The sequence below is a fragment of the Globicephala melas genome, chromosome 11 (genome assembly GCF_963455315.2).
Source record: "Globicephala melas chromosome 11, mGloMel1.2, whole genome shotgun sequence".
Classification (NCBI taxonomy): Eukaryota; Metazoa; Chordata; class Mammalia; order Artiodactyla; family Delphinidae; genus Globicephala; species Globicephala melas.
The window spans coordinates 39,331,400-39,359,122 of NC_083324.2; the positions used below are offsets into that span (position 1 = coordinate 39,331,400).

Below are 27,723 nucleotides of genomic sequence, written 5' to 3' on the forward strand. Positions count from 1 at the left end.
CCCCAACCCGGAAGACTGCTGGCGGCCAGCAAGGCAGGGAAGTTTGCTCCGTTGGGGCCCTCCAAACAAACAGATGGTCGCGACATGTTTCATGAGTTAAAACTCACTGATTGAGACCTCCCTGGTGGTCCAGTGGTTAGTACTCCGCGCTTCCACTGCAGGGGGCACGAGTTCGATCCCTGGTCGAGGAACTAAGATCCCGCAGCCAGCGCAGCCGAAAAAGCAAAAACAAAAAACAAAGCGAAGTTTTGATCGAACAGTTAAGGCTGTTGTTTGGCCTGCTGGCACCCCAGGCCCCGTCCAGCCATCGTCCCCTCCGACCCCAGGATTCCACATGGTATCCCCACCCAAGAGTCATGAGAACGCTTTCTCTGCACATCATGGGCACCAAATTTTCAGACCAAAATCCGGGACAGGGTTCGAAACTAGTGCTCAGGAAGGGAGATCCGCAAGCAGAAATCTGGAAGACGGAGCTGAGACAGCGCCCTAGGGAGAGGGATGCTGGTGAGGGCGGTGGCCACGAGGAGGGTGGAACCAGGGGCAGTGAAGCACCAAGCCCGGTTCAGGACCGCGGTTAGCACTTATGCTCCGCCCTCAATAAAGATGGCGGCAGTAACTTCGCTATCCAGAGCTGCCATGCGCGACAGCCTGTACCATCGGATTTGGGGCTTCGGGGCGGAGGTGGAACGAACCATCGCAGCGGCCGGGAGCCATGTTGGAGCGGCGGGAGGCGGCAGCAGCGTCGGGGATGCTGTGGTGGGGGCGGCAAAAGCCGGGGCCGCTCCCCAAAGGGACTCTGGCCGCGGAGTAGATGGTGCCCAGAGGGTGGCGACGGCGCGGAGCGACAGGCCTAGAGGCGGGGACCAGGGCGGCGGCAGGGCCCCGGGTGGGGGCCCGAGCAGCGAGGCGGGCCCAAGGCCTGGACCCAGGCGGAGGACAGTGGAGGCCGTGTGGGGAAGTAGGGGGTGATGGCGTGGCGGCAGCCGTGGTGGGGTCTCAGGGGGCCGACCACCCCGCTACTCCTGCTCCTTCTCCTCCTCTCTTTGTTCCCTCCTAGCCGGGAGGAGCTGGGGGTCGGCGGGGGCCAAGGTTGGGACCCGGGGGTAGCTGCTGCTACGGGGCCAGGGGCGCGGATCGGCGGCGGAGCCTTAGCTCTTTGTCCCGAGTCGCCCAGGGTCCGAGAGGATGGAAAGCCTGACCTGGGAGTCAGGGAACCTGTCTTCGTGGGGCTCCGAGAGGGAAGGCAAAGCGACCAAAGCGGTCGAGGGCCCCCTGAGCAGCCGGGGTTGGGTGCGGAATATGGAGTTAAGACATTTGGCAGCCGCGGGCAGGAGACAGGACAAGGACCAGGGTCTCTGTTATGCTGGCGTCCAGAGGTCTCCTCTTGCGGGCGGACAGGGCCGTTGCAAAGAGATAGTCTGTCGCCAGAACGCCTTTCCCCAGGGGTCCCGGGCCCAGAGAACAGCTCTCCCTTCCCTTCGGACCTTCGGATTCGGCCCCGTGGTTCCCAGCCGGTGTTCTCCCAGAGGAATACTGGGACAGGCGCCCCCCAAAAAGTGGGAACCACGCACTGCTGCGGGGAGTTGTGGGCGCCGGGGCGCAGGGGTCAGAGCGAGAGAACCGGGACATCCCAAGCGAGGAGGACAGGGCCCCGGCCGGACCGCCCTCCTGGGGCCGTGAGATCCGGCCCCGGGCTGGATTCAGCACCTCGCAAGGAGAGGACAGCTTCCGCATCTGTTTCAGCACTGCGAGAGTCCCGGACAGCTCCCGAGCCAACGCCCGAGCGCATGCGCTCCCGCGTCCTCTTCCGCCGCCGCTTCCTCCCTCAGCGCCCGAGGCCGCGCCCCGCTGGGGGACCGACCGAGCATGGAGCCAGGAGAATACCCCCAGCGAGCCGGGCCCGCCCCCGTCGCGCCGCGAACCGCCACCCACAGTTTCCGCAGTACAACTACCAGGCACTGGTGCCCGAGAATGAGGCGGCGGGGACCGCGGTGCTACGTGTAGTGGCGCAGGATCCGGACATCGGCGAGGCCGGACGCCTAGTCTACTCGCTGGCTGCGCTCATGAACAGCCGCTCTCTGGAACTGTTCAGCATCGACCCGCAGAGCGGCCTTATTCGCACAGAGGCTGCTCTGGACCGCGAGAGCATGGATCGCCACTACCTGCGCGTGACGGCGCAGGATCATGGCTCGCCGCGCCTCTCGGCCACCACCATGGTGGCCGTGACAGTGGCCGACCGCAACGACCACGCGCCGGTATTTGAGCAGGCGCAATACCGGGAGACGCTTCGCGAGAACGTGGAGGAGGGCTACCCCATCCTGCAGTTGCGTGCCACAGACGGTGACGCGCCCCCCAACGCCAACCTGCGTTACCGCTTTGTGGGGCCGCTAGCTGAGCGCGCCGCCGCCTCTGCCGCTTTCGAAATCGATCCGCGCTCAGGGCTCATCAGCACCAGCGGTCGCGTGGACCGCGAGCACATGGAAAGTTACGAGCTGGTGGTGGAGGCCAGCGACCAGGGACAAGAGCCCGGGCCGCGCTCTGCCACTGTACGTGTGCACATAACCGTGCTGGACGAGAACGACAATGCGCCCCAGTTTAGCGAGAAACGCTACGTGGCGCAGGTGCGCGAGGATGTGCGCCCCCATACGGTGGTGCTACGCGTCTCGGCTACCGACAGGGACAAGGACGCCAACGGACTGGTGCACTACAACATCATCAGTGGCAACAGCCGCGGCCACTTTGCCATCGACAGCCTCACGGGCGAGATCCAGGTGGTGGCACCTCTGGACTTTGAGGCAGAGCGAGAGTATGCCTTGCGCATCCGGGCTCAGGATGCAGGCCGCCCACCACTGTCCAACAACACAGGCCTGGCCAGCATCCAGGTGGTCGACGTCAATGACCATATTCCTATCTTTGTCAGCACGCCCTTCCAGGTCTCTGTCCTGGAAAACGCGCCCCTGGGCCACTCAGTCATCCACATTCAGGCAGTGGATGCAGACCATGGAGAGAATGCCAGATTGGAGTATTCCCTAACTGGTGTGGCATCTGATACACCCTTTGTGATAAACAGTGCCACTGGCTGGGTCTCTGTGAGTGGTCCCCTGGACCGTGAGTCTGTGGAGCATTACTTCTTTGGTGTGGAGGCCCGAGACCATGGCTCACCCCCACTCTCAGCTTCAGCCAGCGTCACAGTGACTGTGCTGGATGTTAATGACAATCGCCCTGAGTTCACTATGAAGGAGTACCACCTACGACTGAATGAGGATGCGACCGTGGGCACCAGTGTGGTGAGTGTGACTGCTGTAGATCGTGATGCCAACAGTGCCATCAGCTACCAGATCACAGGAGGCAACACTCGGAATCGCTTTGCCATCAGCTCCCAGGGGGGTGTAGGTCTGGTGACACTGGCTCTGCCACTGGACTACAAGCAGGAACGCTACTTCAAGTTGGTGCTAACTGCATCTGACCGCGCCCTTCATGATCACTGCTATGTGCACATCAACATTACAGATGCCAACACTCACCGGCCTGTCTTTCAAAGTGCCCACTACTCAGTGAGTGTGAATGAGGATCGGCCAGTGGGTAGCACCGTGGTGGTCATCAGTGCCTCTGACGATGACGTGGGTGAGAATGCTCGTATCACTTATCTCCTGGAGGACAACCTGCCCCAGTTCCGCATTGATGCAGACTCAGGGGCCATTACACTGCAGGCCTCACTGGACTATGAGGACCAGATGACCTACACACTGGCTATTACAGCTCGGGACAATGGCATCCCACAGAAGGCAGACACTACTTATGTGGAGGTGATGGTCAATGATGTGAATGATAACCCTCCACAGTTTGTGGCCTCCCACTACAGAGGGCTGGTTTCTGAGGATGCCCCACCTTTCACCAGTATCCTGCAGATCTCAGCCACTGACCGGGATGCTCATGCCAATGGCCGGGTCCAGTACACTTTCCAGAATGGGGAAGATGGGGATGGAGATTTTACCATTGAGCCCACCTCTGGCATTGTCCGCACAGTGAGGCGGCTAGATCGGGAGGCGGTACCAGTGTATGAACTGACTGCTTACGCAGTGGACCGAGGTGTGCCCCCTCTTCGGACTCCAGTCAGCATCCAGGTGACGGTGCAGGATGTTAATGACAATGCACCGGTCTTCCCAGCTGAGGAGTTTGAGGTGCGAGTGAAGGAGAACAGCATTGTGGGCTCGGTGGTAGCCCAGATCACTGCAGTGGACCCTGATGAAGGCCCCAATGCTCATATAATGTACCAGATTGTGGAGGGGAACATCCCTGAGCTGTTCCAAATGGATATCTTCTCTGGAGAGTTGACAGCACTCATTGACCTGGACTATGAAGCTCGCCAGGAATATGTGATTGTTGTGCAGGCCACATCAGCCCCTCTGGTCAGTCGGGCCACTGTGCACGTCCGCCTGGTTGATCAGAATGACAACAGCCCTGTGCTCAACAACTTCCAGATCCTCTTCAACAACTATGTATCCAACCGCTCAGACACTTTCCCCTCAGGCATCATTGGGCGCATCCCTGCTTACGATCCTGATGTCTCTGACCACCTCTTCTACTCCTTTGAGCGGGGCAATGAGCTGCAGCTGCTGGTGGTCAATCAGACCAGCGGGGAGCTTCGACTCAGCCGCAAGCTAGACAACAACCGCCCACTGGTGGCCTCCATGTTGGTGACTGTCACAGGTGAGGGGCGGGGGTTAATCAAGTGAGCCAGTGACCTCAGCCTGTCAGGTCCTCAGGGGCCCCACAAGGCACTTCAAACCAACGAGGGATTTTTCAAGCCTTCCAAGAATCCCTTAAGCTCTGGGTTCCTGCACCCCACAGGATCTGCCTCACAGGTTAGGGTCATATAGTCTCTGTTTAGGGTCTTGGGCAGTCTCCACAGAACCCCAAAGATTCTAGGGCATTAGCAGACCCCATAAAGACTGTAAAGAACTGTCTGCTGACTGTAAAGAACTGTCTGCTTGTTAATCTAGGGATAGCTCCCCTCCCTCTGAAAGGCTAGAAGTCCTGGGGTAATGCTCTGGAGGTCCCAGGAAAAGCCAGCATAGACCAGTCAGCCCACACCACATCCCTGTTCAGATGAAGGGTTACTTTGGGTCTGGTATGACCCTCAGCCCATCTGTGGAGGAGAGGGAGGCCAGTAGTCTAGTGATTGGGAACAGCAGTTTACTCTGGCAGCCTCAGGCAGAGAGCAGACCTGGCTGCTATTGAAGGGGCTGACTAAGGCCCTGCCCTTTGGGGAAATGTCCAGAGGTCCACCTGCCTCTTTTCTGCAGCCATGTCCCCAGGCCTTCACAAGCTGTTCCCTCATAGGAGAGCGCAGGCAGGAGAAGCTCTTGCAGTCCTGAATACTGGAGGCTGAAGGGGTTGGGAGAGACTTTACCAGTGCTTATTCCCCAATTCTGGAGCATGGACTCCTGGCACTGCCAATGAAGGCACATTCATCCCTCAGTTCACTGGACAACCATCGCTGTTGGCCACCCAGTGTGTACTAGGGTCTGGAGACAAGGCATATAAGCACCTCATGCTCATTTCTGGGGGTGGGCACTGAAATCGCAGGACCCAGGTCTGAGATGATGGGCAGCTTGCTGATTCAAGGATGCTGAGGAGGAGGCCAGAGTCCAAGGCCCTCCTGGAGAGAGGGAGCTTGCTGACCCAGGGTTCTGGGGGATGAGGTTGAGTGGTCACAGGGTTAGGGACCCTTCTAGTGCCTTGGGAAAGCAGTTGACTGACCAGAGATAGGGGATGGGTGATCCCTGACCTAGAGGGATATTTTTGGAGGGCATGTTTTGCTGGTTCTGCAATGCTGGGGGATGAGGGGAAGGAAAGTCGGTGGTCAGTGGCCTTGGTTCCTCTTTCTGTCCTGATTGGCCTGCTGACCATGATAACTTGGGGAAGGGTGGGTTACTGATCACTTAGGGACCTTCTTGTGTGCTTTTGGAGGAATGACTTGCTGACCCATGGGCACTGTTGGGGCAGAGGGGGGGGGGGTTGGTTGATCCCTGGCTCAGGCCCTTCCCTGTGTTGGAGGGAGGCAAGAGGAAGCAGCAACTTGTTGACACCTTGATGCTGAGAGAGTTGGTGATCACAAGCTTCAGACCTCCTTGTGTCCTGGCATGGTCAGCCTGCTAAACACAGAGGTGCTGGGGGACTGAGCAGTCACTGGCCCCAGCCCTCTTATGTCCCAGGGAGGAGCAGCCGCTGACCCCAGACTGACCACTTCCCCCACTTCCGCCTGCAGATGGGCTACATAGTGTGACGGCACAGTGTGTGCTGCGCGTGATCATCATCACGGAGGAGTTGCTGGCCAACAGCCTGACCGTGCGCCTTGAGAACATGTGGCAGGAACGCTTCCTTTCGCCACTGCTAGGCCACTTCCTGGAAGGCGTGGCCGCAGTACTTGCCACACCCGCCGAGGACGTCTTCATCTTCAACATCCAGAACGACACAGACGTGGGGGGCACCGTGCTCAACGTGAGCTTCTCAGCGCTGGCGCCACGCGGGGCCGGGGCTGGATCTGCAGGTCCCTGGTTCAGCTCCGAGGAGCTGCAGGAGCAGCTGTACGTGCGCCGAGCCGCACTTGCCGCCCGCTCTCTCCTGGACGTGTTGCCCTTCGACGACAACGTATGCCTGCGCGAGCCCTGTGAGAACTACATGAAATGTGTGTCCGTGCTGCGCTTTGACTCCTCTGCGCCCTTCCTGGCCTCCGCCTCCACGCTCTTCAGACCCATCCAGCCCATCGCAGGCCTGCGCTGCCGCTGCCCCCCAGGCTTCACGGGAGACTTCTGCGAGACGGAGCTCGATCTCTGCTACTCCAACCCTTGCCGCAATGGCGGCGCCTGCGCGCGGCGCGAGGGCGGCTACACCTGCGTCTGCCGCCCGCGCTTCACAGGTGAGCAGGGCGCGGGGCTGGGTGAACCTGCAGTGCAAGTGAGGATTGGGCATCAGTCTTGAGCCAACCGGGGTCGATTTGGGCGCCGTTAGTCCAGAAGCGGTAGAACCTGGCCCAGAGGGAGCCTAAGGCCGCGAAGAAATAGGCTTTGGTGGGGCCGAGGTAGCGAAGGAGGCGGGGCCCTGGGCAGAGGCGGGGCCCTGAGGTCCGCGGTAGTGGACAGGGCGGGACCATGGGAGGGGCGTGGTCGCAGCCAGGCGGGGAGGGAGGGTGGGGTCAGGTATAACTAGGGGCTGCCCACTTGAGGGAGCTGGACTTTTCAGAGGTCTTGGCGCTCGCCTGGAGCGCGTGGCCTTCGGAGGGGCGGGGCCCGCTGGCGCTTTGGCGGGCGCGGTCTTGACCGCCTCTGACTGCGGCTTTACCCCTAGGCGAAGACTGCGAGCTAGACACGGAGGCCGGACGCTGCGTGCCCGGCGTCTGCCGCAACGGGGGCACCTGCGCCAACGGGCCCGACGGCGGCTTTCGCTGCCAGTGCCCGGCGGGCGGCGCCTTCGAGGGTCCGCGCTGCGAAGTGGCGGCTCGCTCCTTCCCGCCCAGTTCTTTCGTCATGTTCCGCGGCCTGCGGCAGCGCTTCCACCTCACGCTGTCCCTCTCGTAGGTGCCCGCCCGCATCTGCGCGCCTGCACGCGGTCCCCATTACCTTCAAGACCCAGATTCCTGACGGCCCCACCCTGGCGTCCCATAGGACACCGCCCCCTCCCCTCCCTCTTACTTCCTCTCTCACCCTAGCCTGGGTGAGCTCCCTCAAACCTTCTTGTCACAGGGATGGTGGGTGTGAGGAGGGGTCCGGCTTGTGACGCGCCCCACCCCCCCAGGTTCGCCACAGTGCAGCCCAGTGGGCTGCTCTTCTACAACGGGCGCCTGAACGAGAAGCATGACTTCCTGGCCCTGGAGCTCGTGGCTGGGCAAGTGAGACTCACATATTCCACCGGTGGGTGCCCCCGCGGACTAGTATGGGCGCGAGTGGGTGCATGTATGGGTGAGATGGCTGAGGGGTGCAAGCCCCACGGGCACACCCGAACACACACCTCCACGCCCAACAGACAACAGTGAGGACCACTTTCCCTATGGGAAAGCCCATCTCTCCACGAAGTGTGTGCTTCTCCTACCTGTCCAAATGCACTGTGGTCCAGCCAGTGTGGCCACCAGTGGGGAGAGTTATCTGATGCATCCAGGGTCACCCTGGGAGTAGCTGTGCCTGCATGACTGGGTGGGAGGAGGAGGGGGACTTAGCAGCTCCAGACAAGCCTCCACACACATCCACCCCACAGGTGAGTCCAACACAGTGGTCAGCCCCACAGTTCCAGGGGGCCTGAATGACGGGCAGTGGCACACAGTGCATCTGAGATACTACAACAAGGTGGGCACCACCCTTGGCATGGGAGTATGGGGGGAGCTGGGATGCCAGGTTCTGCCCCTCAGGGGTCACCCTGGGGGTCCTGTTGAGTGGTGTGCCTGGGTCTCTAGCCCCGGACAGATGCCCTGGGGGGTGCTCAGGGCCCCTCCAAGGACAAGGTGGCTGTGCTGAGCGTGGATGACTGCGACATGGCTGTGGCTCTGCAGTTTGGTGCTGAGATTGGCAACTACTCATGCGCGGCTGCTGGCACACAAACAAGCTCCAAGAAGTGAGGCCCCCAGCCCCTGATCCTCAAGCCTTCTGCCTGCCAAAGCCCACTCCAAGCCTTCCAATACTGCCTACCAAACTCCCCATCCTTCCCCAAACCACCGTATTTCCCTCTCCCCACTAGGATGCTGAAACCCCATCTCACCTTAACCTCCCTCTCTGTGTTCTGCCCAGACTGCCCACTCCCACACAGTCCCAGGCACCCACTCCCCCAAAGGTTCCACTCCCCCAAAGGTTCCACTCTCTCTAATGCCCCACAGCCCACCTGACCCCATCCCCTCCCCCAGCCACCCAAATGCCTCCCTTTTTCATCCTCATCCTCAACCCCAGCCTCTTCCACCTTTCCCCAGACCATCTGCCCATCATAAACTCTCCTTTGCACCCCCGCAACTGAAGTAAGTCTCCAGTTCCTTCCTCAGCCTGATCTTACCCTCCCTGCTCAATCACCATACCCTCTGAGTCCTACCCCCTCCATTTCCTATGCCCCCCACCAGGAGCAAACCTACCCTGGCCCCAGTCCCACCAATGACCTGGACCTCTGACCCCCAGGTCCCTGGACCTGACAGGCCCTCTGCTCCTGGGGGGTGTCCCCAACCTTCCCGAGAACTTCCCCGTGTCCCACAAGGACTTTGTTGGCTGCATGCGGGACCTGCATATTGATGGCCGTCGAGTGGACATGGCATCCTTTGTTGCAAACAACGGCACCATGGCAGGTAGGCCATGTCCTCATCATAGGGAAAGGGTGGAAAGCTATGTGGATTAACTCAAAATCTGACCTCCTCCTTGTCTCCTTTCCTGGCAAGCAGAACGCTATAGCCTAGCCTTTAGGACCTGAGTCCTACCAATTCTACCCCCCGAGAGAACATGGGGCTAAGATCATGGCCACTTTCAGCCCCCCGGACCTCTGTGTTTTGCGCCCCCCACCACCTTGTGTTCTTACCTCCTCTATGTACCTTCCTCTCCCAGGCTGCCAGGCCAAGCTGCACTTTTGTGACTCAGGCCCCTGCAAGAACAGCGGCTTCTGCTCAGAGCGCTGGGGTGGCTTCAGCTGTGACTGCCCTGTGGGCTTCGGAGGCAAAGACTGTCGGCTCAGTGAGTGGGCAGCCTGGGGCAGGAGGAGCCTGCAGGGTAAATTCTGTTCTTGAGGTGAGGCCTGTGACCCTTCTCCTTTTATCCCACCAGCTATGGCCCATCCCCACCATTTCCGTGGCAACGGCACACTGAGCTGGGACTTTGGAAATGACATGGCTGTATCTGTGCCGTGGTACCTGGGGCTGGCATTTCGGACACGGGCGAAGCAGGGGGTCCTGATGCAAGTCCAGGCTGGGCCACATAGCACACTCCTCTGTCAGGTGTGTCTGTCCTCCTGACCCCTCCCTAGACCCTCAGCTCTCAATCTCTAATGCACCAGCAACATTCCTGTGGTTTCAGGCCTGGTCACACAGCATACTTCTCTGCCAGATGTACTGACTATACTTGACCCTGCTCTGGACCCAGGCCCTTGACCCTCTTCCCCACTATCATATCCTCTGCAGGTGCAGCATACCAGCATAGCTCTCTTGTGCCACCTGCACTAATCCATGACCCCTCATCCTGACCTCTGCCCCCTAACTTCACTCTCTGCTGCATAGTGTCCCTGGGCACAGTGCCCTATGTGCCAAATATAGCCTTGTCCCTGCTGTACTGACCTCTGGTATTCTTGACCTCTGAGCCCTCAGATCTCACCTCCTGATACTCCTAGCCCCAGCCAAACTTGGGGCTCTGACCCCAGGACTGTGCCTCTCTACCCACAGCTGGATCGGGGGTTGCTGTCTGTGACAGTGACCAGGGGCTCGGGCCGCGCTGCCCACATCCTCCTGGACCAGGTGACTGTCAGTGATGGCCGATGGCATGATCTGCGGCTGGAGTTGCAGGAGGAGCCAGGTGGCCGGCGGGGCCACCATGTCCTCATGGTCTCATTGGACTTTAGCCTCTTCCAGGTCTGACCTCTAACCCTGGGGTGGTCCATTCTCAGCCTCCGACTAGACCCACCTCATTTGACCCCACCTCTAGTCCTCTCACTTCCCTCCACTGCACATAGTCTGATATTCTCCCCCGAGTCCCCCTCCTCATGTCCTCGCTCTGAGCCCACTCTGCTACACCCTCCTCATGTCAGGGAGGCTACGCAGATTTCTGGCCTACTCTTGGGGTACCTCTGCAGCTAGCACTTTGCCAAACTTCTGGAAACCTTTTCTGGTCTCCTGATCTTCCCAGCTCAAAGTCATGGAATTTTAGGGTCTGTTCTGGGTCCAGGAGAGAAGGGCCAGTCTGAGCCCAGCTCTGGACTGAAAACTTCCTGTCACCCGTCCCCCATGCTCCAGCAGGTCCTCCATACTCGGGAGCATTTCATTTCCAGACCAGTCCTCTGGGCCAGAGGGACAGAGCATGGTGGTGCAGGATAAGGCCTAGAAAAGCCAAAACTGACACTGGGGTAGGGCAGGGGCCCATCAGGTCCCCCCCACACCCCTAGTGCTGACTGTCCTCTTCCTCCAGGACACCTTGGCGGTGGGGAGTGAGCTGCAGGGCCTGAAGGTAAAGCGACTCCATGTGGGAGGCCTGCCTCCCAGCAGTGAAGAGGAGGCTTCTAAGGGTCTGGTTGGCTGTATTCAGGTGAGCGTCAGCATGCGAACATGATATGGGGCAGTAGGGTGAGTGGTCAGAGATCAGAGGTGCCTTGGGACCTGAAATGCTGCATTCACATGGGGGTTGGCATAGGGGTAGTGGTGACCCAGAGCCATCAGAGACAGATCCAGCCTCTCTGTGCTGTTGGAGGTGAGAGTCTAGCTTAGATTATCAAGGGTCATTAGAGGCCTGTGTCAGGGACACATGATTAGGGGTCCCATGGGGCCACAGAGCAGGGACCATTGGGTCAGGGTCTAGGGTTTGTAGGGAGATTGCATGTCAGGGGTCATCAGAGCAGGTGGCTGGCTCTGCTGGGCTTGGGGCTAAGGTGCTTTGGCATGGGTCTCACCCCTTGCTGGCTGTGTCCATAGGGAGTATGGCTTGGTTCCACGCCTTCGGGCTCCCCAGCCCTGCTTCCCCCGAGCCACCGAGTGAACGTGGAACCTGGCTGTGTCGTGACCAACGCCTGTGCATCTGGGCCCTGCCCACCCCATGCTGACTGCCGAGACCTCTGGCAGACCTTTTCCTGTACCTGCTGGCCAGGTGGGGCCTGGGTGGGGGCAGGGTGATTTGGGGCTCGTGGTGAAGATGGGGGGACCTGGAGAGCCTGGAGGAGGCAGGGACTGAGAAGGACAGGTGCCTGCTTCCTCCCATGCTCTGTGGCCAGTGTCCTGAGCTCCCTGACCCAACCTGCAGGTTACTATGGCCCGGGCTGTGTGGACGCCTGCCTCTTGAACCCCTGTCAGAATCAGGGGTCATGCCGGCACCTCCCTGGGGCCCCCCATGGCTATACCTGCGACTGTGTAGGTGGCTATTTTGGGCACCACTGTGAGCACAGGTAAGGGGCTGGGGGCTGAGATGATGGAAAGAGCTGGTGGGAGTTAGGGAGGGTCACTGAGATGTGGTGGAGGCGTCTCACGTGGCTGTCCACCCCAGGATGGACCAACAGTGCCCACGGGGCTGGTGGGGGAGCCCAACGTGTGGCCCCTGCAACTGCGACGTTCATAAGGGCTTTGACCCCAACTGCAACAAGACAAATGGGCAGTGTCACTGCAAGGTGCGCCTGTCCCCTGTCCCCTGACCTTTTAACTCTTCTGTAGACATGTTTTGTGATTCTTATCCAGCTTGCTGACCTCTGCCACCTGATTCAGCCCCTGACCTCTTACCCCTATGCCGTGACCTAACTGCCATCTCTTGTCCTTGACATCTAACCCCTCTCTTATGTTTCATTTGAGGCCAGTCTTCCTTCTGGCCTGTGAGCACTGTTCTCCTGACCCTTTGCCCTTGATTCCACTCATTCCCCAAGCCCTGACCTGAGACCCCTACCTTAAGCCCTGACCTCTGACCTCAGGCCCCTGACCCATTCTCAAACAGGAATTCCATTACCGACCGCGGGGCAGCGACTCATGCCTCCCATGTGACTGCTACCCTGTGGGCTCCACCTCACGTTCATGCGCCCCCCACAGCGGGCAGTGCCCCTGTCGCCCAGGAGCCCTTGGCCGCCAGTGCAACAGCTGTGACAGTCCTTTTGCAGAGGTGACAGCCAGCGGCTGCCGGGGTGAGCAGGCTCCACCCAGCTCCACATACAGAGGGCTGGCTCTGGCACGCTGTCACCAAGTCCCATGGCATGCTTGGCTTCTTGGGTAGGGGCTCCGGGAGGCTTCTCTGAGGGAGACCACTTACACCCAGGCACTCCCACATTTGCCCCAAGTATTTTGAGGACCTGTCACAGAATCTGATGGGCCAGCTCCCATGAGGCCAGCAGCAGAGTGGTAGGCAGTGGGCCTGGGGTAGGTGGGGGGCAGTGGATGTAGCTGTCCCTTGCTCCAGCCCCTGGCTGCCTGGCTCAGTGCCTCCTTCCTCCCTAGTGCTCTATGACGCCTGCCCCAAGTCCCTGAGATCTGGTGTGTGGTGGCCTCAGACCAAGTTTGGTGTCTTGGCCTCAGTGCCCTGTCCTCGGGGGGCTCTGGGTGAGTACCTGGGGGACAGGCAAATAGCTGAGGGTCGGGGAAGGCCTGACCTCTGGCTTGCCGGAGCCACCTCTTTTCCTGAGTTGGTTGGCCTTGTTCCTACAAAGAGGTGGGAGTGGGGTAGGAGTCGATGTGGGCCCCTCCCTACCTCTTAGGGGCTCTGGGTTCCTCCCCACATCCTCATTGAGCCTCCATCTGTTTCTCTTGGCTTCTGGGCAGGATTGCGGGGTGCAGGTAAGGGGTACGTGTTTGCTCAGGTGCGCTGCCCCCTCCCACTGCCAGAGCTTTTGCAGATCCCTCTTGCTGTCTGAAGTCCCTGCAGACCCCTCCCCACTGCCTGAGGTCTCTAAAAGCTGCTCCCAGCTTCTTGAAGCCCCTGGAGGCCCCTTCCGACTGTCTGAGGACCCTGGGGGCCCTTCTCTGATGCCTAAAGTCCTCAGAGACCACTCCCCACTGCCTGAGGACACCCCCTCCCCCCACACACACTTCCTAAGGTCCTTGTAGACCCCTTCTCAGTTCCTGAGGTTCCTGCAGGCCTCTCCCTACTACCTGAGGTCCTGAAAGACCCCTGCCCTCTGTTTGAGGACCCCACAGACTCCTCTCTGTTGCCTGAGGTCCTCACAGAACCCTTCCCGCTGCTTGAGGTCTCTGCAGTGGCTGGACAGAGACTGTCTGCGTGTGCATGCTCTTGTGCGTCATTCTGTGCCTGTGCACGCGTCTGTGTCTGTCTTTTGGGGAGGGGGTTCTGTGTTTAAGTCAGGGGGCCTCTTGCTGGTGGCTACAAGCTCTCTTAAGGCCCAGGTCAATTCTCATTCAACTCTAATTCCAATCTCACAGATAAGGGAGAGATGGCAGCAAAGTCACCACTGGGGCAGTTAAAATTTGTGTGAGAACTTTCACCCCCACCTCATTTTGGTCACAAAATTCTCCTGGGGGTGCACTGTGTATCTGTGTGTTTGTCCTGGGCCACACATCTACTCGTGTGCAGGTGTGAGCATTGGTTTTTGTGTTCTTGCCCTGGGCCACATGTCTGTGAAGCTGTCCTGGCCTGTGTGTGTGTGTCTGGGTGCACATGCACACACACAGTCCTGCCCTTGTGTTCTTCTTTATGTCATGGTGGTTCGAAATGGTCCACAGACCCCTCAGGAATTGACTGACAAGCGCCTGGGGCCCATCTGGGCTGGGGGCTGGGGCTTTTCTATCCAGGGGTCCAGCCGTGGATGCCTACTACCTGGTCTCTGCTTCAGAGCTCCCCCTGGGGTAGGGGAGGGTGCTGTGGTCACCTCCTCAATGAAGGTGTCCAGGCCCCAGGCCTGACAAAGGGTCAACTGCCTTCAGGAGCTGCCGTGCGGCTATGCGACGAGGACCAGGGTTGGCTGGAGCCTGACCTCTTCAACTGTACCTCCCCTGCCTTTCGAGAACTCAATCTGCTGGTGAGACTGCCCAGACTTTGCCCTGCACTCAAGACCAGCCCTGGCTCTGGCCCTGGCCTCAGTCTCCCTAGGCCTGTGCTGGGCCCCAGACATCATGCCCCAGCCCTTGACCTCCTGGGCTTTTCCCAGTTGCCCTTTAATCCAAACTCTTCTTCTTGTGAGGCTTTTGAGAAAGGCCTAAGTGACCACAGAGCGACCATCCCCATCTTTGTCCTGGCAGCTGGATGGCCTAGAGCTGAACAAGACAGTCCTGGATACAGTGGAGGCTAAGAAGCTGGCTCAGAGGCTACGGGAGGTGACTGGCCACACTGACCACTACTTCAGCCAAGATGTCCGAGTCACTGCCCGCCTGCTGGCCCACCTGTTGGCCTTTGAGAGTCACCAGCAGGGCTTCGGGCTGACAGCCACACAAGACGCCCACTTCAATGAGGTGGGGTTACACCTTGGGCTCCCGATCCCCTGGCCCTGACCCCCGCCCCTCTGCTCAGGCCCCTCCCGACCCCGGGGAAGTGAAGGCCCTGGATTCTCTCTCTCTCCCCTTGTCCCCTCCAGAGCCACACCCTACTGGGACCTCTCTGAGCACCTGGCCAGACCCCTCAGGCATGCCCTGTCCCCTCACACATCCTCACCTGGCTGGGCCCACTTTCACCTCCCTCCTCCCAGAATCTGCTGTGGGCCGGCTCTGCACTGCTTGCTCCAGAGACTGGGGACTTGTGGGCAGCGCTGGGGCAGCGGGCCCCTGGGGGTTCCCCAGGCAGCGCCGGGCTGGTGCAGCACCTGGAGGAGTACGCGGCCACGCTCGCGAAGAATATGGAACTCACGTACCTGAATCCCGTGGGGCTGGTGACACCCAACATCAGTATGTGGAGGGTAGGGTGGGGCGGGGCAGGGGGCCGTGAAAGGGCAAGGACCTGGAGGTCTGAGGGGCTGGGGGCTATTGATGTCAACATTTAGTGGCAGGAGCCTGTGCTGCCACCTTCAGCGCTTTGCAGGGACAGGCTCTGCGCTGGTAGCAAGGAGGCTATGGGTTGTGGAACTTGGGTACAGGATGGGAGGAGGAGGGAGTGGGACTCTCAGCACAGGGAGGAGATCCTTCATGGGTCTCACCCCTCTTCCTCCCGGGCAGTGCTCAGCATTGACCGCATGGAGCACCCCAGTCCCAGCCGGGGGACCCGTCGCTACCCTCGTTACCACAGCAACCTTTTCCGGGGCCAGTATGCCTGGGATCCTCACACACACGTGCTGCTCCCTTCCCAGGCACCACGGCTGTCCCCACCTGAAGGTAAGAGCCCTGGGGTGACCCACGGGCCAGATCCTGGTTCCTTGCCCTCTAAGCCAGATGCCATGTCGCCCTACTGTCAATTCTCCCCTTGCCAGACCCTCCCCCTTACCGCAGGTGACCTCGCCCAGGCCTTGATAATCAGGATCCAGTGCTGGGGGGACCCATGTGTCCTTCATGGGCTTCTGCTCTCTGCACCCACCCTGGTTCTGGACCTGCAAAGGGAAGAGGTTCCCATGCTTGATGCTGGGTTGGGTTCAGAGCTGCGTTTGTGGGTGCTTGGGGTCAGGGGTCACTGACAGTGACTCCTCCCCCTCCTCTGGCAGCTCTGTCCACAAGTGGCAGCAGCATGGAGAACTCCACCACCTCAAGTGTGGCCCCCCCGCCGGCACCCCCAGAGCCCGAGCCTGAGCCTGGGATCTCCATCGTCATCCTCCTGGTTTACCGCACTTTAGGGGGGCTGCTCCCTGCCCAGTTCCAGGCCGAGCGCCGGGGTGCCAGGTATGAGTAGAGTTACTCCCAGGCTCCTCACCCTTGGGCTTCCCGCAAGCTTCTCCCCAGCCTAGCACCCCCTTTTTTGGTGGACAAATGAGCAGGTTCACAATCATACAGAGAGGCTCCTGCCCATGGCTCTGGGAGCCTTGTCCATGCTGGGCTCCATGTGAATCATGTCCTGGGCAGTTGTGCAAATGAAGAGATAGACACAGAGCCACAGCTGGGGCCAGGCACATAAAGGATACAGGAGCCAGACAGACAGGCAAACTGGCTGATGGAGATAGGCAAAGACTGGCTGACTGAAGGAGGTCAGCCGGGGGTGGAAGGGAGGGCACTGAGAGGCAAAGTCTGTAGCTGCTTGGGCTTCAGACTCCAGTGTGGGCAGTGGGTCTGAAGCCTCTCAGCTGCATTTCTGCAGAACCAGGCCATGGACTCCTGGTCTTGAAGCAGCCCAACAGGGGCTAAAAGGGTTCTCAGAAACAGCATCCACTCTAGGGCATCTCAGACTCTGGGTGGGCCATGGCAAGTGACATGAAGACAGTGAGGTGGGCAGCCAGAGCCTGGGGAGATCAGCAGTGCCCAAGACCAGGTGGGCTGTCTCCTCAGGCTTCCCCAGAACCCTGTTATGAACTCCCCGGTGGTCAGTGTGGCTGTGTTCCATGGACGCAACTTCCTAAGGGGTGTCCTAGAGTCCCCGATCAGCCTGGAGTTCCGCCTGCTACAGACAGCGAATCGCAGCAAGGCCATCTGCGTGCAGTGGGACCCGCCTGGCCCGTGAGGACCTCCACTCTGGAAACCCTTGGTCCCCCGGTAGCCCCTGGGAGGCCAAGCCTGCCCCTGGGGCCCCCACCAATGCCCCTGTGCACCCAGACCCATGAGGAATGCTGCTCCCCAACTCCAGGAACCCTCGGCCCCTCCCACTGCCTCTCACAAACCCCTGCCTGGCGATGGGGCACTCCCCAGAGGGGATGGTAGGTCTGACTGCCCTGTGGCCACAGGGCGGACCAGCACGGCATGTGGACAGCACGGGATTGTGAGCTGGTGCACAGGAACGGGTCCCACGCACGGTGTCGCTGCAGCCGGACGGGCACCTTCGGGGTCCTCATGGATGCCTCTCCCCGTGAGGTGGGGCTGTGTTCAGAGTCCTGAGGAAGTGGGAGGGTCAAAGGGCAGGAGTGCCCAATACCCCAGTGACCATCCCTGTCCCCACAGCGGCTGGAGGGTGACTTGGAGCTGCTGGCTGTGTTCACGCATGTGGTCATAGCAGTGTCCGTGGCCGCGCTGCTGCTGACCGCAGCCATCTTGCTGAGCCTGCGCAGCCTCAAGTCCAACATGCGTGGGATCCATGCCAATGTGGCTGCTGCCCTGGGAGTGGCAGAGCTTCTCTTCCTGCTGGGGATCCACAGGACCCAAAACCAGGTGCAGGGTCAGGGCCAGGGGACCTGTGTCCTGATGACCTCACCTGGCCCAGGAAGGCCTGGGGCCAGAGTTCAGGGTCAGAGGTGCTCAGGTTGGGGCCAGGGTTTGGGGCAGGATCCTGGGGTAATGTGCAGTGGTTTAGGGGTCAGAGGTGGGGCGTGGCAGGAAAGGTCCTGACGCCCCCCAACCCTGCCTTCAGCTGCTGTGCACCGCGGTTGCCATCCTCCTGCACTACTTCTTCCTCAGCACCTTCGCGTGGCTCCTCGTGCAGGGGCTGCACCTCTACCGCATGCAGGTCGAGGCGCGCAATGTGGACCGCGGCGCCATGCGCTTCTACCACGCCCTGGGCTGGGGCGTCCCTGCTGTGCTGCTGGGTGAGGGCCCTGCTCACTGGCCTCAACCAGGCCTGTGACCCCTGACCTCCATCCATCACATGGCCTGACCCCTGCCCCTGCCCCCAATCCTGATCATGACCCCAACCTCAATCTCCCTTGCCATTTGCTCAGGGAGGAGGCTGCTCTGCCCCCACCCCAGCTTCTCCCCATACGTGAGAGAGTCAGCAGCTCTAGAATACACCTCCCCTGTCCTATCTCTTCTCCCCAACAGGCCTGGCTGTCGGCCTGGATCCTGAGGGCTACGGGAACCCTGACTTCTGCTGGATCTCGATCCACGAGCCCCTCATCTGGAGTTTTGCAGGCCCTGTCATCCTTGTCATCATGGTGAGTGCCCTCCACTCAGTGCCACCTTGCACTCCCCTTGGTGGGGGGTCGCGGGAGGCGGCCCTGCAGCAGGTGTGGTGGTATCAGCTGAAGGGTGCCAGGTGGCAGTCTGCAGGCTTCCTGGGCTTAGCCTCCATTTCTGTTCCTGCCCAACTGGCATGGAGGTGGGAGGTGTGGGGTCAGAGACTCGGCTTCCTCTCCCCACATCTGTCTCTCTCTCCACCTCCATCTTTCAGTCCCTCTCTGGTTCCCTATCTCTGACTTTTTCTATGATTCTAAGCTCCTCTGTTTCTCTCTCTCTTTTTTTCTAATATATTTGTTTATTTGGTTGTACTGGGTTTAGTTGCAGCAGGCGGGCTCCTTAGTTGCAGCTCGCTGGCTCCTTTAGTTGTGGCACATGGGCTCCTTAGTTGCAGCTTGCAGGCTCCTTCGTTGTGGCTCTCCGACTCCTTAGTTGTGGCATGCTAACTCTTAGTTGCGGCATGCGTGTGGGATCTAGTTCCCTGATCAAGAATCGAACCCAGGGCTTCCCTGGTGGCGCAGTGGTTGAGAGTCCGCCTGCCGATGCAGGGGACATGGGTTCGTGTCCCGGTCCGGGAAGATCCCACGTGCCGCGGAGCAGCTGGGCCCGTGAGCCATGGCTGCTGAGCCTGCGCGTCCGGAGGCTGTGCTCCACAACAGTGAGAGGCCCGCGTACCGCAAAAAAAAAAAAAAAAAAAAAAGAATCGAACCCAGACCCTCTGCATTGGGAGCACGGAGTCTTAACCACTGCGCCACCAGGGAGTCCCCCTCTTCTGTTTCTCTTTGTTTTTGATCTATGTATTTTGTGTGTGTGTGTGTGTCTGCGTATGTTTCTCACTGGTTCTGCCTCTCTCTCTGAGTCTTAGTGTCTCTCTGTCCCTGTCTCTCTCACTATCTCTGTCTCTCTCTGCCCTGCCCCTGTTCCACATGTCTGGCCACGGGTCCAGATGAATGGGACGATGTTTCTCCTCGCTGCCCGAACATCCTGCTCCTCTGGACAGAGGGAGGCCAAGAAGACCTCTGCGTTGTGAGTTGGCTGGCTGGAGGAAGTGGGGGATCTTAGAATGGCAGCCCTCTCCTGGGTGGGGTTTGGGGGTTCCCAGAGCATCCCTGGTGCAGGCTGGGCTCCAGATTCTGGGTAGGGGGATGAAGTCACATCTGCCCTGGCCTGCAGTCCCTCTCTGGCACCCTTGCCTTACTCTGGCCCCACAGGTCTGTCTGTGCCCTGCTGTCTCTCCAGTATCTCCCAAGGCCTGGGTGGCTCACTTTGCCCTTTGCCCCGTGCATTTCCACCTACTTTCCATGCTTTCTCTTATGCCCCACCCACCGCTTTCAGTCTGCTTTCCCCGTGTTCCCTCATGGTTCCCTGAGTACTCTCCTGGTTCTTTCTGTGACTTCCAGACTCCCCTAGTGCCCTCCTGAGACCTCCATGTTTCTGTGTGAGTTTCTTTCCCTCCATGTCCCCTGGGTGTCCTCTTTGTGACCCTGCGTGTCCTCCCATGTCTCCCGTGTGAGCCCTGCGTGACCCTCACATGTCCTGTGTCCTTTCACGTTCCCGCGGCAGGACCCTTCGCAGCTCATTTCTGCTCCTTCTACTGGTCAGTGCCTCCTGGCTCTTTGGCCTCCTGGCGGTCAACCACAGCATCCTGGCCTTCCACTACCTCCACGCTGGACTCTGTGGGCTCCAGGTAACTCTGGCACCCCTCCCTCACCCTGGACCAGATGGGGCTTCAGTAGGGTGGGGCCCAGGGCCTTGACCCCAGGCCTAGAGCTGACTCCCACCTGATGACTGACACCAGACTACTGCTGATCCTGGATTGACCTTCACCAGTGCTGAGGCTCCTGGCCGCTTGCTAGTCCACATTGACCTTCACTGACCCCGGTCACTCATGCCACTCTGACCTCTCACTGCGTCTGCTGACTTTCCCTGATTCCCTTACTGGGTCCCCCCTTGGGCTTCTCACTGCCTCACTCTAATCTGCAATGACCGATCCCACTTGCTGACCCACAGTGACTTACACCAGCCCTAGCTGACCCCCTTGTGGCCCTACTCTGACCTCTGCCTTGTTTCTGACCTCTCACTGACCTTTACTATCCCCTCAATGATCCTTGCTGACCCGCAGGGCCTGGCGGTGCTGCTGCTCTTCTGTGTCCTGAACGCAGATGCTCGGGCTGCCTGGACACCAGCCTGTCTGGGCAGGAAGGCAGCGCCCGAGGAGGCCAGGCCAACGCCTGGGACGGTGAGGGGCTCTCAAGGCCAGGGAGTCAGGGTGGGGGCCCTGGGAGGCCAGGGTTTGAGGCTTCTCCAGGCTGGCTCACACTCCTGTCCTCACCACCTCCCCAGGGCCCCGGGGCCTACAACAACACGGCCCTCTTCGAGGAGAGCGGCCTCATCCGCATCACTCTGGGCGCCTCCACCATCTCCTCAGTGAGCAGTGCCCGCTCTGGCCGGACCCAGGACCAAGACAGCCAGCGGGGCCGCAGCTACCTCAGGTGAGGGGAGGGGCCTCCTCGTGAGGGGGGCACACATCTCAGACCAGCCCCACTTTACCAGGTCCTCGGGGTGGCTCCAGCCATCTCAGCCATCTGGGCCTCTGCTGCTACCTCTGCCCCAGATACCTCCTGCCACACACCCAGGGGTGCCTTCAGAGCCATTCCACATGCACCTGTTTACTCACGGACACACCTGTGTCCAAAGAACCCCATCCCATCCCTCTTTGATGGGGGGGCTCCTGCATTTCCAGGGACAACGTCCTGGTTCGACATGGCTCGGCTGCCGACCACACTGACCACGGCCTCCAGGCTCACGCTGGCCCCACTGACCTGGATGTGGCCATGTTCCATCGAGATGCTGGTGGAGGTGGGAGCCTGGCCCAAGGAGGAGGGAGGTAGAGGGTCTCTCCCCCATTCCTCATTCTTCTGCCCCAAATTGGGAGCAGCAGCTGACTATGCTGGGGTGAGCTCCCCTGAGGTCACGGCCCCAGGAAGCATCTACCCACCCAGGCCTGGTTCTCCTGGCAAGTCCCAGCCCTTCTGTCCCTACCCCCACTCCAAGCTCTCTCCCCAAGGCCCCAGCCCCCTTGCCATAGCCTTCCTCGAGACCCCCAAGTCCCTCACCTCCCCTGGCCACCACTGTGTCTTCCTCCTGATCTCCCAACTCCAGGTGCAGACTCTGACTCTGACAGTGACCTGTCCTTGGAGGAGGAGAGAAGTCTGTCCATCCCATCCTCAGAAAGTGAGGACAATGGCCGGACGCGGGGGCGTTTCCAGCGTCCACTCCGCCGGGCAGCCCAGAGTGAGAGGCTCCTTACACACCCCAAAGGTGATGGGGCCCTCTGACCCCATGGGCGACCAAGAGATACCCCATATTCCATTTGGTGTGACTCAGAAAGCCTGCTATCCCCTGAAGATTCCTGGGACCGACTTATTGGGAACCTGGGGTCATCACTGGTCCCCCACATACCTCTCCCCATCCAGCCTCCCAGCAGAGTTCTGCTGGCTAGAGACCCAGGAGTGGCCCAGGCAACAGAAGAACAAGGTCAGGGATGTTATAGGGTGACATGTCATCTCTCCAGCCCCTCCTCTTCCCTGAGGGCTGGGGTTCAGCCTGGTCTTCCTGACCCCTCAGCTGTCAGGCTCCCCCACCTCCAGGCTCTATCCACCTCCAGTCAAGAGTAGGGGGAGCTTATCAGTATCCCCCGCGCTGGATGATTCCATTGATCTCTGAGACACACTCTGCTATTCCTACCTCTGCTTCATGAGAAAGACCCAGATTTCAGGAGTCATTAGGGTTAGGGGGCCACTGAGTCTGGATCACAGGGGTTGTGAGTCACTGGGGTGACTCCTATTATCTGCCCTGGCTCCACAGATGTGGATGGCAATGATCTCTTGTCCTACTGGCCAGCCCTGGGGGGATGTGAGGCTGCTCCCTGTGTTCTGCAGACCTGGGGCTCTGAAAGGCGCCTGGGACTGGACACCAGCAAGGACGCAGCCAACAACAACCAGCCGGACCTGGCCCTGACCAGTGGAGATGAAACCTCCTTGGGTCGGGCCCAGCGCCAGAGAAAAGGTATGGATCCCTGATTTTGGCCTGTGCCTCAAGGACCCTGGGGACTGCCCATGCCCTGAGCCAGGGGATTTCATCCTCCTAATCCAAATAGCCTCACAGGGATCCTGAGAGCTTCTCTCGCTCTGATATGGGCGTTTCTGTTCCTCTGAGCTGCTTCACAGTCCCAGGGGACTGCCTCATCCTGACCTGGGAATTGACTGCCCTGCATACCCTGGCCTGCACCACAGAGACCCCAGAGGCCACTCCTGCCTCAACCTGGGGGATTCCTCCCCCTCCCCCAACCCCAGTCTGCTTTGCAGGGACCATAGGGGCTGCTCTGCCCCAGATCTCAGAACTTTTGCTCTAACCTGGAAGGTTTCTGCCACCTTATCCTGCTTTACAGGGGCCCCAAGGGGTTGTCCCTGTCCCAACTCAAGGGGTTTCTCCCTTCACCCCTGCATCACAGGGACCCCAGGGACTGCTCTTGCCCCAACCCTGGGGATTCCTGCCTCTTTGACCCTGGCCTGCATTACCAGACCTGTGGGCTGCCCCTCCTCTGACCTTGGGGAGAGGTTTGCCCCTACCCCTGCACCACGGGGACTGCCTCTGTCCTGACCCCGGGGATTACTGCCTCACTCTTACCCCTATCCTGCAGCCTCTCTGGGATTCCCAGGAACGGCCTCTGTACCCGCTCCCCAAAGGGTTTCTGCCCCCAACCCTGTGTCACAGGGATTCCAGAGGCTGCTGCATCCCTAGACCTAGGAAGTTCCTGGCCCCCATACACACACTGTCCCCCGTTTGTTCCTCCCACAGGCATCCTGAAGAACCGATTGCAGTACCCGCTGGTGCCACAGACCCGGGGCGCCCCTGAATTGTCCTGGTGCCGTGCAGCCACCTTGGGCCACCGTGCTGTGCCAGCTGCCTCCTATGGTCGCATCTATGCCGGAGGGGGCACTGGCAGCCTTTCGCAGCCAGCCAGCCGCTACTCCTCCCGAGAACAACTGGACTTGCTCCTCAGGCGGCAGCTGAGCCGTGAACGACTGGAGGAGGCCCCTGCCCCTGTTTTGCGTCCCCTGAGTCGGCCAGGTTCCCAGGAATGCCTGGATGCTGTGCCAGGCCGTCTGGAGCCCAGGGATCGGGGCAGCACCCTACCACGGAGGCAGCCACCCAGGGACTACCCTGGTGCCATGGCTGGCCGCTTTGGGTCACGGGATGCGCTGGATCTAGGGGCGCCCTGCGAGTGGTTGAGCACATTGCCCCCGCCCCATGGTGCCCGGGACCTTGACCCACAGCCCCCACCTCTGCCCCTGTCTCCCCAGCGGCAACTCTCAAGGGACCCCCTCTTGCCGTCCCGGCCCCTGGACTCTCTGTCCAAGAGCTCGAACTCAGGGGAGCGGCTGGACCACGTGCCTAGCCGGCACCCCTCGCGAGAAGGCCTTGGGCCACCCCCGCAGCTGCTCAGAGTTAGGGGAGACCCAGCCAGTGGCCCTAGCCACGGCCCCTCCACAGAACAGCTGGACATTCTCTCCTCCATCCTCGCCTCCTTCAACTCCTCAGCCCTCTCCTCTGCCGTGCAGTCCTCAAGCACACCCTCGGGCCCTCACACCACTGCCACACCTTCTGCCACAGCCTCTGCGCTTGGGCCCTCCACGCCATGCTCTGCCACATCCCACAGCATCTCGGAGCTGTCACCCGACTCAGAGTAAGCAGGGTCCGGCCACCTGCTCAGACCCCCATCAGTTTAGGGCAACCTCCCACGCACCCTGCCCTGTATTCTGCCACAGAATGGGGTGGGGTTTGGCAGAGAGCATGGGCTACCCTAGGCGCTGCGCAGCCAGGGCGCCACAGCCTGAGGGCAGAAATCTGGCAGTGAATGGGGTGATTAGCAAGAACTTGCTGGCTGTATGACTGGGGCCTGCACCTCCTGGACTAAGGAGGAGAGTGAGGTGCCTTCCAAAGGGCTTGAGCTAGTGGAGGGGGGAAGGCAGGAGCCAAGGCCTAGAAGCGGGAGGTAGCCTGGTATGTGGAAGGGGCAGGGAGGCGAGGAGGCTTTGCTTAGGGTGTAGTATGGGATAAGGAGGGGCCAGAAGTAGTGCCAGGATGTAGGTGCCTTACATGCCAGGCTGAAGAACTTACTTTGAGAGGAAATCATTCATTCACCTACGCCTTCAGTCAATGTTAAGTTCCTTCTGCCTATGGGCTCTGTGGGGTAGGACACACAGGAACTGAGTTGGGACCCGGTGCATCTCAGAGTAGGGGATGGCAGACATACCTGGGAAGCAGCTGGGTACAGGAGTCAGAGACGGAGTGGGGAGGAACCAGGAATTACCGGGTCTTGGACGCCAAAAGCAGAGTTGAGTTTTTTTTGTTTGTTTTTTTTTTTGCGGTACGGGGCCTCTCACTGTTGTGGCCTCTCCTGTTGCGGAGCACAGGCTCCGGACGCGCAGGCTCAGCGGCCATGGCTCATGGGCCCAGCCGCTCCACGGCATGTGGGATCTTCCCGGACCAGGGCACGAACCTGCGTCCCCTGCATCGGCAGGCAGACTCCCAACCACTGCGCCACCAGGGAAGCCCCCAGAGTTGAGTTTTAAGAAGGAGGAACAGCTAGGTCAGGCTCTGTGGAGGTCTGTAGGGTGAGAGAAGACTTTCTGTAGGTGGAGGGAAGGAGACCCTGGGTTTGGGGCAGGAGACCAACAAAAAACCTGAGCAGTGATGGGGGAGAAGACAGGAAGGAGAGAGGGGCAGATTTGGGGTCCTGGTGCCCAGGGCTCTGGAAGGATGCTGAAGTGGGGATGAGAGGGAGCTGTGAGCACCACTTGGATCCTCCTGCAGCCCAGCCTTAGGGTCCGACTGTTGGGGGAGGGCTGGGGTAACTGAGCAGGGGTTCAGGCTCTGGACTCACACTTGACCTCTCTGAGCTTCAGTTTCCTCATCTGCAAAGTATGTCTGTGGTAGCAAACTCTTTGAGGTGTGGAGATTTTTGAGACAAAATCTGTTAGGTGCTTAACAGAGTCTTTACATAGTAGGTGCTCACTAAGTGCTTAGAGAAAAGACATTGGTGGCCAGCCAAGGGGCCTTGCTGGTGAGTCTGGGTGTCCACAATGGGTGAAGGGCTCTGAGAACCCCAGAATGGGCATAAGCACGCTAGGGACTGAGAGGCGAAGGTGATGGGGGAGGTGGCCCAGGTCTGGTTTGGTGGGGGAGTCCAGAGGCACCTGACTCTCAGCAACCACCTTCGATCTCCACATTCATCTCTGCAGAGTTCCCAGAAGTGAGGGTCACTCCTGAGGGGCAGACGTGCAGATGAGGACCAGCCGAGGGCGGTGGAGGATTTGGGCTAACAGAAGAGACTCCAGGAGTTGGGGGCTGACCCCATGGCACCCTCCTATACCCCCGCCCCCCAGCTCTCTCTGTTGCTGCAGTGCTGACTGTCCATGCCCGTCTGTGAGCATGTGAGCAAGTGTGTAACAGGTGCACGGAATGAGGGAGCTGTAGGGAGGACTTTTATACGTTTTGTACCTTTGTAACCAGAGAGATATGCTTATGTTATTTTTCAGCTTTTCTGTCTCCCGGGGTTCTGAGGCTGGGCTGGGAGGGGGAGGGGGACAGAGGTGCAGAGGTGCAGAGTTTCGCCCCATTTGGGTCCCTGGCAATTTAATTGTTCTTTCATCTTACTAGAGTGGATTCAGACAGGAGGGGTAAATGCTCCCCCCACCCCATTCCCCAGTTGATCTGAATATTGTCAGGGCCCAAAGTGCAGAATTAGTCTTTGCTTTTTCTTGGATGTCCCACTGGCCAAACTTTTGGGACTGGGGGTTGGTCTTGGAAACAGGGGTCCTCTGACCTCCTCACAGGGGCTCGCTCATGCCGCCCCTCCCCGTGGATGTGTGTGTTTATTATGTGGAGTCCCTGCCACTTACTGCCTTATGACCCAGGACTGATGCTGTGGATCGCTGGTGGAGCAGCAGATGTCATGTTTACAGATCAAGGCTTCCCTTTCTCCCGTGGGGAGGGGCTCAGGCCTCTATTCAGACATTCCTGCAGAGGGTGGATGGAGGGGTCATAGCCCCTGCCCCTGCTGTGAACAAACGTTGTGTGTGGTGCCATTTAATTCCCTGACACTGCCCCCTGCTAGAATTTATTCTGAAGGGTGGGGTAGGAGGGGGAGCAAGGGGAGCAAAAACAAGGGAATTAAAGACTCAGAATGTAGGTGCCACTGCCTCCCATGTTTACAGGAGCCTCCCTGGCCCTAGGCACCCGGGCTGCAGGAAGTGACTCTTCCATCCCTCCTTTATTCCCTTGTAAAGGGAAAAATGACTGTTAGGACCCTGTTCACAAACTCACTATTATTACTTTGTCTGATGTCCAGAACTGGGGACTTTTAAATTTTGTTACTTTGTTTACAGGTCAAGACTTAAAACATTCAACTTTGTTTACAATTTAAAACTTTGAACTTTTACACTTTGTTTACAGTTGAGAATGTTTTTTTCCCTTCGTTTACAAGTGAAGGTAGAGAAAGTGGGAGAGGGGCTTGGAGGACCCACCTGTGAGGACCCTGAGCCTGGCCATCTTGAGGGGTTTCTAACCCCTAGCCCTAGCCCCAGGCCAAAGGTCAGCCCTGAGTCTCCTGCTGAGCAGCAGGCCTAGAAGGCCTCGAGAGTAGGCATCCTCTTTCCACTAGGAACAGTGGCCATGCAGGGTTGTGGAGGGTCCCTGCAGACACCCACCTCCTTCATGCATACTCTTGGGGGGCAGTTTCCAAGGAGATTAAAAGTTCTACTTTACTGACTGGTGCCAAATCCCGCCAGCCAGGACCCCAGCTCTCCTTACCCAGAGAGACCCCAGCCCTTGAAGGGTTGAGGGGCCTGCTGTGGGGAGAGGGGGCTGTCCTTGCTATGTCCTAGGTTCTGTAGATGCCCCTCTCTGGGGGTCGTCCCCCTCCTCCAGCCCAGTGGCTCCTTTTCCTGTCTGTGTAAATTGTTCCGTGAAGCCGCGCTCTGTTTTGGGAATAAACTTCTATAGAAAATGGTTATTGCCTCATTCTGTTTGGGGGTGGGGGGTAGGAGGGTGGC

At 59.5% G+C, this 27,723-nt stretch overlaps 1 protein-coding gene across 2 annotated transcripts; it reads left to right on the top strand.

Moving 5' to 3' along the window:
• On the top strand, nt 1-27,681 carry CELSR3 (cadherin EGF LAG seven-pass G-type receptor 3). 2 transcript variants are annotated; one of them, XM_060307243.1, is made up of 36 exons: nt 1-4,710; nt 6,272-6,922; nt 7,351-7,576; nt 7,798-7,913; nt 8,254-8,342; nt 8,450-8,607; nt 9,156-9,319; nt 9,573-9,698; nt 9,789-9,958; nt 10,400-10,585; nt 11,139-11,255; nt 11,639-11,810; nt 11,964-12,105; nt 12,204-12,324; nt 12,642-12,825; nt 13,136-13,237; nt 13,457-13,471; nt 14,576-14,670; nt 14,891-15,100; nt 15,334-15,529; nt 15,797-15,952; nt 16,276-16,450; nt 17,051-17,218; nt 17,443-17,569; nt 17,657-17,863; nt 18,063-18,237; nt 18,470-18,582; nt 19,551-19,630; nt 20,168-20,291; nt 20,727-20,843; nt 20,948-21,096; nt 21,348-21,463; nt 21,767-21,925; nt 22,472-22,672; nt 23,465-24,353; nt 25,912-27,681. In XM_060307243.1, the coding sequence occupies exons 1-36, from the start codon at nt 969-971 to the stop codon at nt 25,937-25,939; spliced, it is 9,966 nt and encodes a 3,321-aa protein (XP_060163226.1). In that variant the 5' UTR covers nt 1-968; the 3' UTR covers nt 25,940-27,681. The 2 variants fall into 2 exon arrangements, with proteins under 2 accessions (XP_060163226.1, XP_060163227.1); XM_060307244.1 differs by lacking the exon at nt 13,457-13,471.
• Nucleotides 27,682-27,723: the final 42 nt, after the last annotated feature.

What these genes read in the sequence shown, in the direction of transcription:
- CELSR3 (XM_060307243.1), top strand. Translation starts at nt 969, where the DNA reads ATGGCGTGGCGGCAGCCGTGGTGGGGTCTCAGGGGGCCGACCACCCCG. An exon ending in TTCGAGAACTCAATCTGCTG is followed by an intron (nt 14,671 to 14,890) that starts GTGAGACTGCCC and finishes TTGTCCTGGCAG; the next exon opens with CTGGATGGCCTAGAGCTGAA. An exon ending in GCTCCTTACACACCCCAAAG is followed by an intron (nt 21,926 to 22,471) that starts GTGATGGGGCCC and finishes CTGGCTCCACAG; the next exon opens with ATGTGGATGGCAATGATCTC.